This window comes from Eschscholzia californica, unplaced genomic scaffold (genome assembly GCF_041429995.1).
Source record: "Eschscholzia californica isolate CP2 unplaced genomic scaffold, dmEscCali1.0.p SCAF_4, whole genome shotgun sequence".
NCBI lineage: Eukaryota > Viridiplantae > Streptophyta > Magnoliopsida > Ranunculales > Papaveraceae > Eschscholzia > Eschscholzia californica.
The window spans coordinates 54671448-54686773 of NW_028238461.1; the positions used below are offsets into that span (position 1 = coordinate 54671448).

Here is a 15326-nt window from a genome sequence, read left to right on the forward strand (position 1 = left end):
ATTTTGTTCGGGACGACAGGAAAACTGGTTAAAGGAGTAATTTAGAGAGAGAAGCATTACTGAAAATGAAAGCGGAAGATCCGGCGGCTGAAAATGAAACACCCCGTCAGTTGAAGTTAAGTAAAGTCGCATTATTGATTTCAGTTCCCGATACCTAAACCGACACGAGAAGCAACCTGCCATACGCGCCTTCCTTCTCTCTATTCATGTGCATTGATTAAGTAAGTACACGGGTGGCTCTTCTCTCTTAGCCCCATGACCCATCCCATGGCACTCCGTCCAGGTCTTGGACTAGGGCTGGGAATTAAACTCTCGAGTTCCAAGTCCGACCCGGAACGCCCGTGTTCGAAGACGAAATTGACTGTCTGAAGCCTGAGACAGGCACTGCCGCCCCAACCCGTCAAATTTTGGTGGGCAGGTTAGGACTACTCTTATAACCCGATGTACCTTACTGATGTACCCTAAGTGCAAAGCGTGAGACTCGAGAATCAAATGAAGGGGCACCTATAAGTGTACCCTAAATACAAAGGGTCACTGTCGTAAAATGACTAGTCTGAATCTAAAGTTAAAAATTCTTTTTGCAATAAATAGATACAATAGTTATTTCAATTTTTTTTTGTTGTTGAACATTTCAAATTGTATTAGAGAACAAATTCTTGGGTCAAACATATTTTAGCTTTTTTAAATTAGGCTTATTTCTATCGACAATTAGGGTTATTTTCTTAATGGCCCCCTACTTTGTGACCAGCTTCCCGCCTGGCCCCCTACTTTACGAAAAATACCCATATGACCCCCTTCCGTTATAACACCGTCACTCTCTCTCCTCCATCATGTTTTCTCTCTCTGCCAACTCACGCCACATCATCTGTTACGCCACCTCATCACCATCTCCGACAGAAGTGATGAGGTGACATTTTCCGACGACATTTTCCGGCGACCTTATGTGGACGAATATGACGTGGCAATTGCTTAGTGAGGTGGACAAAGAGAAAGAAAATACATTTAATTTACAGAATTTCCATAAGGGTATAATGGAGAAGCTTACAAAAATATGTTGGGGCCGGACACTTATAGGGGCCAAAACGAACTGCCGGACACTTATAGGGGCCAAAACGGCGAGTTGGTCACAAATCGGGGGCCAAAACGGAATTAACCCAAAAGAAAAAGTTAGGCTTATTTTATGTTTGACTTTACACCTAAGGTTTGGAACATTTATTTTTATTTTTTTTGGTATGCCTAAGGAGTTGGTTGACCCAGATAGGGCCACCTTTCTTCTCCTACCTTCTCTTTTCCAATTTCTAAAGAGCAGAGCAGAATGGTAAAATGAAGAAGGCAACTAATAGAACTCTTGCCTCATTGAGTCATTGGCTTCTTTTGCACTAAAAGAATGTAAAAGAAGCCCCTGAGATTCTTGCCAATGCAATTTTCTGAACCCACATGGTGCTTGGTATGTCTTCGAGCCGGGATTTAGTCCCTGAGCATGGAGCTTGATTAGGCTTTTGGAATTCCCCATCCGCCCCGACCAGGTCAATGACTCAAAAACGCAAAAGTACATCTTATTTGCACTTACTGGATTTCTTGATAGAGAAGAGAGCTTGGGGAGCACTAGAAGAAAGAGTTTAAGCTTTAAAGAATAACAAATGTGAAGCATTTCTAACCGCCTATCAAATAACTCACACTACTCAAGTCATATGTGAAACAAAACTATGAGATAATTAGACATATTGTGACACCCATACTAGACCATCATAATTCATCCTTCTTGTTGTTATTTCTCTGCTTCCTCTTGTTAGCACCGGCATTATCCCCTGAAGAAGCTTGTTTCTGCACCTTGGAAGGAATTGAAGCATGTTTTTTGAGATATTTGACAATTTCAGCTAGATTTCCATCACTTTCGATGACAATCTGCAAAAATCAACAATAACAGCGTAATTTGTAAGTCCGAATGAAGCAATGGATATACTAAACAAGAACAATGAGAAGGTGTTTGATAAGTCACTTACTGGACCAGAGGTCTTATTTCCTGCAGGGAAGAAGAGGAATGTTGGAAACCCATCAATCTGCAAAACCATGACCAAAGCATTAACTCTTTTGCCCTAATCTCCCGGCCCAAGAATAAAGTAGACACGGTTATGAAATGTCGAATATAGATCCCTATAGTCATAATCTTAGTTATGCAAGTTAGTTTGATTTTGATGGTTAGAATAATAGAACAACCTACGACTTTGAAGATATGTTTAGTTTTGGCATAAAAAACTTGTTATAACAGATGAGATTAAAATAGACCTTGACCATAGGATGCTCATTGGACGATCCGTCCATCTTGGCGATAACAAACGAATCAACAGTTCGAAGTTCCTTGGCTAGCTTTTCGTACTTAGGCTCTAGTTCTATGCAATATTCACACCATGGTGCATACATCTGGCTCAATCCCAAACCAAATGAGATCGTTATGAAGCAAATGAAAAATTTTTGTCAGGAAGTAAATGAATAGTTTGATATACATGTTAAGAGTAGGTGATGTTACCTCGAGAAGAACATTCTTTGACTCATCCAGCACAATCTTATCGAAGTTTCTCCCCACCACAATTTTCACATCTCCATTATTCTATGGCGAGTTCACGAATGAGACGATAAGTCTAAGAAACTTCCCGAAGAAATCAGCGAGAAAATGAGGACTAAAAACTTACAATCTCCGGTATGGGATCAGACTTGTAGAAAGGTGTAAGCTTGCCTTCAAGGAAATCCTTTCCGAATGCCTAATAGACGATATAAGAACTAAGATGAATAAGCAAAGAAGCAAACAAAACCCAAATGACGAAAGTAAGTTGGTTTTTATAAGTAAAGGGAATCCAACCTTGATATTATCATAAGTCACTTCATTATCGAAAAAGTACTTCTTGCCATCTTCATTTCCAGTGTATGCAATAATCTATAAGCAAATGGATTCAACCAGAAAGCTTTTAAGCAAGAGAAGAGAAATTTTGAAAGGAAATAGAATGAAAAGGAAACTTACATTGAGACGGTCTCCATTAACACCGAAGAAATCTGAAAGTGGTCTCCCTACAGCTCCATTATCTAGTTCCACATGAACAAAGATGATCTGCAATTATAAAATGGGTTTCAAATACGAACCCATAACTTGGGCTCCGAAATTAAAAGAATAGTTACTTCAAGGAATGAATATCTTAAGTACCTTTCCCTTGAAGAACTTCGCCGCCTCCTCGAATGCTAGAAAGACCTTCTTTGAACCACTAGAGGTGTCGAAAAGCAAAATCTAAGAGTAAAGAGGAAGATATATTAAAGACCCAAAGCGACGAAAAATTGTGCATTCAATAGTATGTCAATACCTGTTTCTTGATTGGATTTTCGTATATCATTCGAGCAGTTTCCTTAGTAAACCGCGTAACTAATGGAAGTTTGTTGAGCAACACGAACTTGGATATCTCAAGCTTGGTGAATTTACCATCTATTCAATGAAAACCAAAATCAAGTGAGACCAACTATTCGAATATGTAGTAACGAAATACTAAGGACGCCAAATAGGGTACTAACTGAAGTGACTTAATTTCTCGTGATCCTTCTTGAGTAAGACCAAAGAAGGGCGATTAGCGTTGGGATGAATGTGGAAAAGCTTCGCAACTTCTGGATTTGAAGTTCGGTAGAAGCTAACATCATCTTCTTGTCTTGAGGCAGCAACAAGCACATCATTTTCAGGACCCTGGATCATCTTAATCATATCACTGATAGAAAAACGAAGTTACAATGACATGATAACTCCTTGAGTTCAAAATAAACTATATCAGCGAAAATGAGCAAATTTTGCTCATTCATTTTGGCACGCGGGAAATGAATGTGATTACCAGGAATAGCAGTCTTGCAACATACTACACTGCTTGGTTTGGATAGGAATAGGATCGATAAAGGTTTATTTCGTCTGTAGATTATTTGATTGACAATTCAAAGGTTCAGATATTCGTAAACCCACCTACTCTTAGGTTTGGGATTCCCCAACTCCTGATACATTTCCGCTTACCAAACAACATTACTGAATGCAATTCCTAGTAATCACATTCTATTTCCGCGCGCCAAACATGACTTTAAGAAAATGCGAAGGAAACAAGAACTATACCACCAAAGAATCAAGAAAACACATAGCAAGTTTATTCTCAGTTTTCAATATACTTTCAGCATCCTCCTTTGTTGATATGGTTCGAATTCCAGGTCCAATTTTCTTCCTAATCCATTTCACAATAGCTTCTCTGTTTATCAGGTCCAATTCACCAAGATTCAGCTTTGTGAAAACCCGTAAAACAAATGAATCTCATTTCAGTAAATATCATATTTAACTTACTTGTTATTTAGGCCAAGATAGGGTTTATGAACCCCATTGATAAAGAAAAACATGGTCGGAAACGTTTCTACTTTATATTTCTGAGCCAATTCATACTCTTCCGTCGCATCCACCTTCGCCATCACCACTTCTCCTTTCAATTCTTTCGCAGAATTCGCATAATCAAGCTCCATGTCTTGACATTCTTTGGACCATGGCTCATAAAACACAACCATTACGTATCGATTCTTTTTTACGATCTTAGTGAAATTATTCTCCTTAAGAACAAATATATCTTTATCGTCAAAAAGCGAAGAAGATGAATAATCTTGTTCTCCATCTCCATCAATAGTTTCAAATCCTTCTTCTTGAAGATGGTGGAACTCAAGATTTTGATCTTGATTATTGTCATGTCTATTTGCAGAAATGGTGAAACTGAAGTTGTCAGTAAGAACTAGAGCAAATATGGATATTAGGGTGAAAATCAATTTAGGGTTCTTCATTGATGTTAGGGTGAAAATTTCAGATTGGTTCAAGGTTGTTGAAAACTGAGATGAGCTTCTTTAGAGGGTTAACAGAAAAATGGGAAATTTCATAACTGATTTGGTAGATGACAGAGGATGTTTATTTGCCACCTGGGAAGTCGTAATTGGTTAAGGGGGACCCACCAAGTCGCAGAATCAAACGTTATTTTAAGGATTCAATTGACTCCGTTAAGACATTAGCATATTATATAGTGGGTTTTCTTGACTCGTGGTAGAGTAGTGGGTCTACGTTACCCAATTTATACTTTAATTTGGTATCACCCCTTTTCATTTACACATTTCCTATTTGCCCCGTATTTTTATGGGTAGTTTTATAGGGGGCCCATTCTTGTTAAAAGGGCCCCTCCTTGTAAATCGGCACGAACCCACTGAATTACAAGAGGCTATCCGGTGCGAGCTCATTGAATTCACAAAAGACTATTCGGTGCGAGCCCACTGAATTTACAAGAGACTATTAGGTACGAGTCCACCAAAATTCACTCCAGTAGCCTGTTTTTGTGAATTCGATGGACTTGTACCGAATTGTGAATTCGGTGGACTTGTACCGAATTGTGAATTCAGTGGACTTATACTGAATTCACTAGAGGGGCCCTTTTAACAAAACTGGGAGGCCCCTTTAAAATTTCACTATTTTTATTTCTATGCATCACCCCCTCCTTTGATCATCGTGAAAAAATAGCTTCTTCTTGGTTCTTGGATAATCTTGCAATTTATGAGTAATATTCCATGGATATGTAAATTTTGAAATCTCGAAAATGTTGAAAACACAATAAATGATTCGACCGTTAAAGTAGTAGATCATTTTGTGTTAATCAAAATTTAGTGGTGCCCTCGTATGTGTATATAATTGCTAATCCCACCGAAAATATATTTTTAATAGTAGAAAAAGGACTATATAAAACATTAGAACAAAATAAGCAGTAGATAAATGGCAAACCTAATAACTGTCAAGAACACCAATTAAATATGGAAGATTGAAGGAGTTAGACTTTTCTCTATAACCAAACAGAAATGATAATATCTTCGAAAGAAAAGGGTATAAAGATGTTTCTCGGATACGAAAATGCTTCTCAGTCACACACTTCATTTGGTTATGGCGTGATCGACATTAGTAAAGGATTTCTCGTTGTGCGCTTCAAGCATTTCACATCCATGCTTTGACTATCATTCTTCCTGAAAACCATCTCGCCGTATTCGACTAGCTAAGAGTGGTTGTTGATACATTCTTTCAGATGGAGCTACTTCTTTTTGGTACTAGCTTTCGAGTATGTCATGTAACATGAACCTGCCATTAGACTTGATAACACACCTATTAAAGTACTACATGTTCATACACACAAAAGGGAAATGAATTTACTAAATGTGGATAGAATTTTACCTATCTTATCGACGGAAGTACTAAACTCCGAAGGCAAACATGGAGACGGAGCAGAGCAGAGCAATGGATATCTATAACTGACTCCGAGTGAGTAACCACGGAAAAGGGTTACTACATCATTGAAAACAAGAAAGTCGAAGAAATCTCATATGACATATGTACCCTGTTTATTTCATTACTGATTTGTATACGCAATTTGGTCCATTCAACTCTTTCCTTATTAACTCCAAAATCTCCATTACCTATATGAACAACACTAAATAACTATCAATTCATGGTAACTGATAACCAAATCAAGATTTTCATCCAAAAAACAAAGAATTCCTATAACAATTCGAATCGAGATTACCTCAAAGTTGTTCTGAAAATCGGGCAAATATTGTTCTATTGTTCTATATATTTTCTCAAGAAGGATTATAAGTGCATCAACTTCATCCCCCAGCAAATCCACCTAAAAGTTGGTATAACAATTAACGAACGTATTAGTATGGCATAGAAGTTAAGAGTATAAAAATGCAAATTGTAGCATTTCCGACAACCTCATTTTCCGCCTTTTGAAGGTCATAGCATCTCCTTAGAAAAGCACTTCTATAAAGTGTTTCCTTTTTCCTTAATGAAATAACACACTCAATATCCGCCTGTAGATGACATTTTATTTCTTCTAATCTGAATAAGAAGTATCAAAAGAATCGATATTACCATTAGGCATGAGTTAGCAAGAGAAGAAAAGAAATTTGAAGTTCAAAATAGAAGTACCTCGAATTTTTCAAATCTATTTTTTGTTGTACCATCCTCTCAAAATCTACAATTTCTTGGGAGAATTCGCCGATAATTGTGAAGACATAACTCAACCAAGTTGCATCAATTGAAGTTGTCTGATTATTTACTTTTTCCGGGTCTCCAACTGCTATCGCTGAACTTATTTCTTGTGGAACCTTGTCTAATTTGTTAACATCTAAACCAAAAGTTTCTCTTGGGACCAATATAGATTGGTCTAAAGTTTCGTGGTCTAGATTCTCACATTCGACGTTCATATTTCTCTCCGTTAGATCGTATCTTGTACTCACCTTCTCTCTTTTATGTGTCTCTCGTTCTTTGCTCAACTTAATGTTACCGCAAAGTTCTAAGATGTTCTCGCGATTTGGGTACGGTTTGTGTATTGAAAACTGTAGATTAATATCCTTGAGGGTCTCTCCAATTACAATTTGATATATATGGCCATCTACGAGAATATCGGTGTTGAAACATTCCATTTCCTCTTTCCACTCCTTAAGCACTTCCTTGAAGAACACTTTACACACATCCTCCCTCATCACACTGGCTAAACTTTGAAAAGAGTTGCTAGCATTAGCCGACCTGACTTGATGTTTGGCTTCCCTTTTTTCGCCTTCTACGTTCAACAAATGATTGACGGATAACTCTCTCATCGTTTCAACTGAGATAATGTGATCCACATCTTCCCTTATGTGACTCTCAATCTTAAAACTTTCAATCGCACGGTTCCATTCCTTAACCACTTCTCTAAGGAAAACTTTACAAACATCGTCCTGTATTAAACCCTCGAAATTTTGGAAAAATTCGTGAGAAGACGACAACTCTTTACTCTTTGCCTGGCATTGAGTTGCAGTGAAGTTGTCAAGGCCATCTTGAACTCCCTCAAAAACTACAGTTTGATATATATCTTCCCTAATGTGATTTTCAATATTATAACTTTGTAATTCTTTATTCAATTCTTTGAACGTTTCTCGTAAGAAACCCGTACATACATCTTCCCTTATCTGACCTTCTATATTTTGAAGCAACTCGTTCGACAAACAAGAGTCTTTGAGAGGGCCCTCCTTATTCCTTTTGGCACTAAAGTAGTTGTATAGACCAAGTTGATATTCTTTCACCAAACCTTTGAAAAGAACGGTGTAAATTTCACCTAGTATCTCACTTTCCATATTTGAAAACTCTCTTTCTTGTCTCAGTTGTTGAATTTCCTCTCTTATGCTTACATTGACTATATCGTTTTCACAAAGGAAACTACTACTGTCGTATGCTTCATCTATAGCAGCATTTCCTTCGATAATACTATCCAGCCGTAAAATTATGTCTTGTATTCTTGCCTTTAAGGTGTCTGGTTCCGTATCTTTCTTAGACGATGAAGACCAATTTTCTCTTAATATTTCTCCTTTAAGCCAATTTGATTCTGCATTTTTTCTTCGTATAATAGTTTCATGATTTCTTATCATCTCAGCAACAAGACTTCCTTTCTCTGGCGAGTTATCTTTCGGTTGTTGCTCTTCGTGAGTGTCCGAATCTTTAATCTTCAAAGGAGTAACATTGGGTGGCTTCCCACATTTGATTAGAGCAGGAGGAGGACTAGAGGAAGCTTCATCTGAAATAGGCTTCCCTCTTGATGGACTTGTTCGTCGAGAAAAAGGTCCAACGTCCTTTTGGGATGGAGGGGACATTGACTCGCGTCGTTTAGAAGTTTTCACTTGATCCATCAATTGGTCGAGTTCTTGTCGCAAACTTGTAATCTCATTCATCAATTTAGACCAATTCTCTGTCAAAACTAAAGAACCTGGCTTCTTCCCAACCCTCATTTTCTCTCCAAAATCATCTTGAATATCCCTCAAGGACCCTCTAAACACAACAGAATTCATTTCTTTCTCAATTGTCCATCTCCATTTCTCCTCCATGGGTCTAACCTCAGACAAAGAAATGGCATCATTCATCATTCTAAAAGCAAAATCTAATGTTTCTTTCAAAACATCAATATCAGATCTCATCTTATGAAACCCTTCATTTATTTCCGGCTTTAACAAACTACCCGAATTCTCAAAATCGTTAACATTTCGATAAAAATCAACTTCGTTCTCACCGTCTTCTTTACATAATTCTTCATTCTTCCTCACCCCGGACGACAAATTGACTCGTTCGTCTTCAAGTTTTTGTTGAATATTCAAGAATTGTTGATTAACAGAGTTCTTCAATTCACAAAAATCACCATTAATACTATCATCACTACTAAGACCCAAATCTTGTCCTCCTCCTCCTCCTTCACTCAAAGACCTCAATTCTCTTTCTTTCGATTCTAAAGCTTGTCTAAGTTTCAACTCGATTTCGAATCTCTCATTTAACTCTTTATCTTTTCTTGAAATAGCTAATTCGGTTTCTTCTAAACGTCTCTTAATCCGATCTCTTGTTTCTCTTAATTCTAATACCAAATTTTCTCGTTCGCCACTCTTTTCGACTAGAAGATAACTATCTGTATTTTCTTGAACAAATTTTAAACACCATTCTAATTGCATTACTGCTAATTCACAAAACCTAGATTTTTCATTTAATCGTTCTATATTACCTTCTCTAGAACAAGCTTTCTGGAATGCTATTTCCATTGTGGAATTAACAATACCCATCATTATTGAATCTGCTACCATTCCTGATACCCTTAATCTACAATCTAATCCATCTAATAATTCATCCATTTCTTCTACAAATTCAATCATCAAAAAACAGATCTAATCGAAAAATAATTGAAGGGTATTTCTTAAACTTAATCAACTAACCTGAATTTTGGATATCATCCTAATGAGAAACTCTCTTTGTCTATAGAAGAAAGTAATTCTCTTCCCTGCCTGTATAAACACAACTATTGAAATTCCGTTATGTTCATTAACAACGGCGGTTATTGTCTTACTGGGTTATCCAAGATATGGCCCAAAAGCCCAGCCCTAAAAGGGAAGGTCCTATATATTGGCGCTTTATAATTCCATAAGGTCGGTTTAAGAAGAATATAAGAAGAAGAAGAGGAGGGAAGACTTGATTAATATGAAGATGGGATCTTCTTCTTCTTCACTGTCGTCAAATGGGTTCCAAGACTCTTCATCCAAGTCCACTATTGAATTGGTTAAAGGTTCTCATGAAATCCTTATGAAAGGGTGCTGTCTTTTAGAGAGGATGCCCTGTCAGGATTTCATAAGTGATAAATTCCAAGTAGGAGGCTACGATTGGATGTTGAGATTTTACCCAGCCGGCGAGAACCCTAAGTACAACTCGAAGTATGTATCGGTGTACCTAAGCTTGGAAAGCGAGGTTGATGACGTTGAGGCTTTTGTTGAGTTCACACTGAAAGATCAAAGTGACAAGGGAAACCATAAAGTTCTAAGTTTTTTTCATACTTTTGTCTCAAAATTCAGGACGGGATATAAAAATTTCATTGAAAGGACAACTCTAAAGAACTCAGGTTTTCTTAAAGATGATTGTCTTGTTATTAGTTGCACAATGGGGGTAGTCAGACGCCATACTCAAAAGCCTCAAACAGTACAAATAGTTCCACCCGATATGGGTCACAGTCTGAAAGAGTTGATGAAATCAGGTATTGGTACTGATATTGTTTTTGAAGTTGGGAACCAAACATTTAAAGCTCATAAATTAATACTTGCTGCTCGCTCACCAGTATTTAGAGCCCAATTTTTTGGATTAATTGGAAACAAAGACATGGATAAGGTTTTAATAAAGGAGATTGAACCTTCCATTTTCAAGGTCATGCTCCTATTTCTGTACTCAGACGAGCTTCCTCCTTCAACTACAACAAAAATGGTACAAAATCTTTTACCTGCTGCAGATCGGTTTGGCTTGGATAGATTTGAAATTCTAATGTGAGTCAAGATTGTATGAAGAAGTTACCACAAATACAGTGGCAGCAACTCTAGTATTAGCAGAAAACTATTGTTGTTCTCATCTTAAATCTTGTTGTTTAAAATTTTTGGCTAAACCAGGAAATTTCCGAGAAGCGATGAAATCTAAAGGATATGAATATTTGAAAGGAAATTGCCCCTCATTGGTGTTGGAGCTTTTGGAGACGTGTGCGGAACCAACCCTAGCAGGGACCAAGAAAAGAAGTTTTATAAACAAATTCTTTTGGGGTTTTTGCTCCCACAACTAAGGTTGGTGTGAAAAGTAATAGTAAGTCACTAAGCCAGCTAGAGAGTCAGCCTATGCAAAAGTGTGATGTTTTAAGTTTGATTTTCTTTTACCTTATTTTAGTTTCTCTTTCTCCTAATTATTACTATTGTTTTTTCTTTGTTAAAGTCCTAAGTTTTATTGTGAGGAACTACTACAAGTAGCAAATATATGATTAATCAAGAACCCCATTAATCAATGAGATGATTTTTTTTAGTGTTCAAAAGAAAATAAATTGGTGTGCCTATAAAATTTCCCCACTATAATTGGTTACCGCTACTTCCATATTCAGGGCTGCTTAGTTTATAGGCACCCACGGGGCTAATGAACTAAACGAAGATTTCTTTTTCTCTCTCCTTTTTCATGTGCATCTTCTTTTCTTCTTAAGCGGTTGGCATTTTAAAATTCGAGCCTGATTTATATATTTCATCGGATTAGTTGGATTGGATCCACCTTCAGGTTCAGGACTCTAACAGAATCACAATGTACCAAGTGGGATTTCAGGTCTCAAGATTCTTTTCCATGCCTAATATAGAGGTAGGTGGGAACACCACTTTTAACATATGTCCAGTTGGGAAGGTTGGTCTAGCCCTAAAAGAAAACCCTTTTTCTGTGAAATTATTGGATTTCAACTCCGGAGAACCATCAAGAACCTATACTTTATCGTAATAATATTTTCTATCAAAAAATGGGATAGAATCCCACTATGAGGACAAAAAAGAAGCTCAAAGTCTCTAATTGTTCGAGCTAAGAGGTTGTTTGGTTTCCTGTCACTTATAATTTTTAGCCCTTACAAAGTGTTATCACTTAATAAGTGCAATGCTGTTCGTTTTCTATCACTTATAAGCGTAAAGTCGTTTGTTCTTTATCACTTATAAGCGCTAAAAAATTTATTAATTGTCCAAATCATCTTTAATAATATCATCACTACTAAGACCCAAATCTTGTCCTCCTTCACTCAATTACCTCAATTCTCTATCTTTGGATTCTAAAGCTTGTCTAAGTTTTAATTCGATTTCGAATCTATCACTTAACTCTTTATCTTTTCTTGAAATAAGCTAATTCGGTTTCTTCTAAACGTCTCTTAATCCGATCTCTTGTTTCTCTTAATTCTAATACTAAATTTTCTCGTTCGCCACTTTTTTCGACTAGAAGATAACTATCTGTGTTTTCTTGTACAAATTTTAAACACCATTCTAATTGCATTACTGCTAATTCACAAAACCTAGATTTTTCATTTAATCGTTCTATATTACCTTCTTTAGAACAAGCTTTTTGAAATGCTATTTCCATTGTAGAATTAACAATTCCCATCATTATTGAATCTGCTACCATTCCTGATACCCTTAATCTACAATCTAATCCATCTAATAATTCATCCATTTCTTCTACAAATTCAATCATAAAAAATAGATCTAATTGAAAAAATAATTGAAGGGTATTTCTTAAACTCAATCAACTAACCTGAATTTTGGAAAATTTGTATTTCGGTATCGTCGTAAAACAAGCTCTCTCTCTCTCTCTCTCTCTATATATATATATATAGATATATGGAAGTAAGTAATTTCTTTTCCTCTGCTCTGTATAAACACAACTATTGAAATTCCGTTATGTTCATTAACAAGGGGCGGTTACTGTCTTACTGGGTTGTCCAAGATCTGGCTCAAAAGCCCAGCCCTAAAAGGGAAGGTCTATAGGCGCTTTATAGTTCCATAAAGGAAACGCTTGACATGCCCTATTCGAAATAAAAAATGTTGAACCTATTTCCATGAACCAAAGTTTGTTAAAAGAATATAAAAACAGGTCAAAGTAGAGGGTGTTATTGTCAACAATCGGTTAAGAAATCCCTATAATAACTACTTTTTCTATTTTAATCGCGAAGAACTTGATAAGATTTAGGGTTTTTAGTTTCCTATTTATATATTAGGTTTAAGGTTTCAATACATAGATCTAAAAGAAGAAAAAGAAAGACTTGATTAATTTAAAAGATGGAATCTTCTTCTTCTTCTTCAATGTCTAATGGGTTAAAAACAGCATCTTCATCTAAGTCCACTATTGAATTGGTTAATGGTTCTCATGAGTTCGTTATGAAAGGGTACTCTCTTCTAAAGAAGATGCCTTGTAAGGAATACATAAGTAGTGATATATTTCAAGTTGGAGGCTACGACTGGATATTGAGATTTTACCCAGCCGGTGAGGATCTTAAGCACAACTCCACGTATGTATCGGTGTTCTTAGGCTTAGAAAGCGACTCTCATGGCGTTGAGGCTTTTGTTGAATTCACATTGAAAGATCAAAGTGAGAAGGGAAACCATTATGTTGGAAGTTACTTTCACTCTTTCACCTTGAAGTCAGCGTGGGGGTGGGGATGGGGATATAAATCTTTCATTAAAAGGACAACCCTCGAGAACTCAGGTTTTCTCAAGGATGATTGTCTCGTTATTAGTTGCACATTGGGAGTAGTCAGACGCCATACCCGAAAACCTAAAACAGTTCAAATAGCTCCTCCACTCGATATGGACCAGAGTCTGAAAGAGTTGATGGAATCAGGTGTTGGTACTGATATTACTTTTGAAGTCGGGGAAGAAACATTTAAAGCTCATAAATTGATACTTGCTGCTCGCTCACCGGTATTTAGAGCCCAATTTTTTGGACTAATTGGAAATAAAGACATGGATAAAGTTTTAATAAAGGAGGTTGAACCATCTGTTTTCAAGGCCATGCTCCTATTTCTGTACTCGGACGAGCTTCCTCTTTCCACTCCTACAAAAATGGTGCAAAATCTTTTACCAGTTACAGACCGGTTTGGGTTAGATAGATTGAAACTCTTATGTGAGTCAAGATTATGTGAAGAAGTTACCATAAGCACAGTAGCAGGAACACTAGTAATAGCAGAAACCTATTGTTGTTCTCATCTTAAATCTTTCTGTCTAAAATTTTTTGTTGAACCTGGAAATTTTGGAGAAGTGATTAAATCTGAAGGATATGAATATTTGAAAGCGAGTTACCCCTCATTGGTGTTGGAGCTTTTGGAGACAATTGAACCCAAGTGTGTGGAACCAATTCCAATATTGAGAAAGAAAAAAGGTTTTTTAAGCAATTTCTTTTCGGGGTGTTTGCTCCCCCAACCACGGTGTGAAAAGCGCAACTGAAAAAGTAGACCAGCTAGAGAGTCCGTCTGTGCAAAAGTTTGATGTTTTGAGCTTGACTTTCTTTTACCCTTAATTTAGTTTCTCTTTTCTCCTAATTTATTATTGTTACATACAACTACAAGCAGCAGATATATGCTTAATCAATGAATTGTTTTCGATTTTTTTTTTTTGATGAACAATGAATTGTTTTCGTTAGATTTCAAATTCTCATACTTTTTCCCAACCCTAATATATAGGTCGGTGCCCACACCACTTTTAACATATGCCCACACATCACCCAAAACATAACATTTCCCACTAATTTTAACAAAGATATAGACTGAAACGGTGGACACAGCTTTTTGATTTCCCAAAGAGTGGCAACAGAACTCTTATTTAATGAAGTTTCATTTTTAAAAATATTATTGTGGGGCCAAATGATTGTAAGCGGGCGGTTTGGGTCAATGACTAATGACTCGAGTTCTCTATAAGCACCGTCACCAACATGAATGACATTCACCTTTGTTTGCTTCTTTCATCTTCTTCTAAAATAAAAGGAAGTCCGGCTAATTTATCTAAACGAATACCCTAAGTAGAGGTCAACTACCACCGACATTCCCCGGCACCGTCTATTATTTGATGTTTGCAAAACAAACATTTTCTATTCCATTATTTAATATTTCAATATGTAATATATGGTTAGTGAAAAAAGAAGTATGAATCTGGGTTGCGTACTCGAACTGGGACCTAACACAACATAAGGGATCAGCTGATCCGTTTTAGCCTCTTAAGTCCCGGATCAGCTGATCCGTTTGGACCTCTTAAGTCTCGGGTCTTGGGAAGAAACTTAGAGAGGGATTATGAGAGATTAAGTGAGGAGAAGTTCGACTCTTGAGAAGAAGCTTATAGAGAGAAAATGAAAATTTGGTCTGCCTGGTTTCGTGAGAGGGAATGGACGCACAGTTAGGATTAATTCAAATTGGCCC

At 36.8% G+C, this 15326-nt stretch overlaps 2 protein-coding genes and 2 pseudogenes across 10 annotated transcripts; 2 read left to right on the plus strand and 2 right to left on the minus strand.

Annotated features, from left to right (window-relative positions):
- Positions 1–1606: 1606 nt before the first annotated feature.
- LOC147546334 (protein disulfide isomerase-like 1-4) lies at positions 1607–4948 on the minus strand. Its single transcript, XM_086633865.1, has 12 exons — positions 4355–4948; positions 4133–4262; positions 3556–3721; positions 3351–3469; positions 3197–3277; positions 3017–3103; positions 2858–2932; positions 2691–2759; positions 2528–2608; positions 2287–2421; positions 2004–2060; positions 1607–1905 (listed from the first exon to the last, which is right to left on the minus strand). The coding sequence occupies exons 1-12, from the start codon at positions 4834–4836 to the stop codon at positions 1747–1749; spliced, it is 1641 nt and encodes a 546-aa protein (XP_086489991.1). The 5' UTR covers positions 4837–4948; the 3' UTR covers positions 1607–1746.
- An 800-nt stretch (positions 4949–5748) lies between these two features.
- Positions 5749–9977, minus strand: LOC147546335 (WPP domain-associated protein-like). 8 transcript variants are annotated; one of them, XR_015223866.1, is made up of 6 exons: positions 7013–9948; positions 6796–6922; positions 6606–6707; positions 6419–6498; positions 6257–6333; positions 5749–6132 (listed from the first exon to the last, which is right to left on the minus strand). XR_015223866.1 is itself a non-coding variant. In XM_086637048.1 (4 exons), exons 1-4 carry the CDS (start codon positions 9751–9753, stop codon positions 6424–6426), a joined length of 3045 nt encoding a protein of 1014 aa, XP_086493174.1. In that variant the 5' UTR covers positions 9754–9977; the 3' UTR covers positions 5749–6423. The 8 variants fall into 8 exon arrangements, 1 of the variants encoding a protein (XP_086493174.1); XR_015223865.1 differs by having other exon boundaries at positions 5749–6136; XR_015223864.1 differs by having other exon boundaries at positions 5749–6163.
- Positions 9978–10081: 104 nt separating this feature from the next.
- Positions 10082–11192, plus strand: LOC147546336 (BTB/POZ and MATH domain-containing protein 3 pseudogene; annotated as a pseudogene).
- Positions 11193–13159: 1967 nt separating this feature from the next.
- Positions 13160–14565, plus strand: LOC147546337 (BTB/POZ and MATH domain-containing protein 3 pseudogene; annotated as a pseudogene). Its single transcript, XR_015223806.1, has one exon. The product of XR_015223806.1 is annotated as a BTB/POZ and MATH domain-containing protein 3 pseudogene (transcript).
- Positions 14566–15326: the final 761 nt, after the last annotated feature.

Coding starts and splice junctions, on each gene's coding strand:
- LOC147546335 (XM_086637048.1), bottom strand. CDS start 9,753: ATGATTGAATTTGTAGAAGAAATGGATGAATTATTAGATGGATTAGAT. Junction 6,923..7,012: donor ATAGATTTGAAAAATTCGAG/GTACTTCTATTT, acceptor CTTCTTATTCAG/ATTAGAAGAAATAAAATGTC. Junction 6,499..6,605: donor ATTTTCAGAACAACTTTGAG/GTAATCTCGATT, acceptor TTGTTCATATAG/GTAATGGAGATTTTGGAGTT.
- LOC147546334 (XM_086633865.1), bottom strand. CDS start 4,836: ATGAAGAACCCTAAATTGATTTTCACCCTAATATCCATATTTGCTCTA. Junction 3,104..3,196: donor CGAAGTTCTTCAAGGGAAAG/GTACTTAAGATA, acceptor TTATAATTGCAG/ATCATCTTTGTTCATGTGGA. Junction 2,760..2,857: donor TGACTTATGATAATATCAAG/GTTGGATTCCCT, acceptor ATCGTCTATTAG/GCATTCGGAAAGGATTTCCT.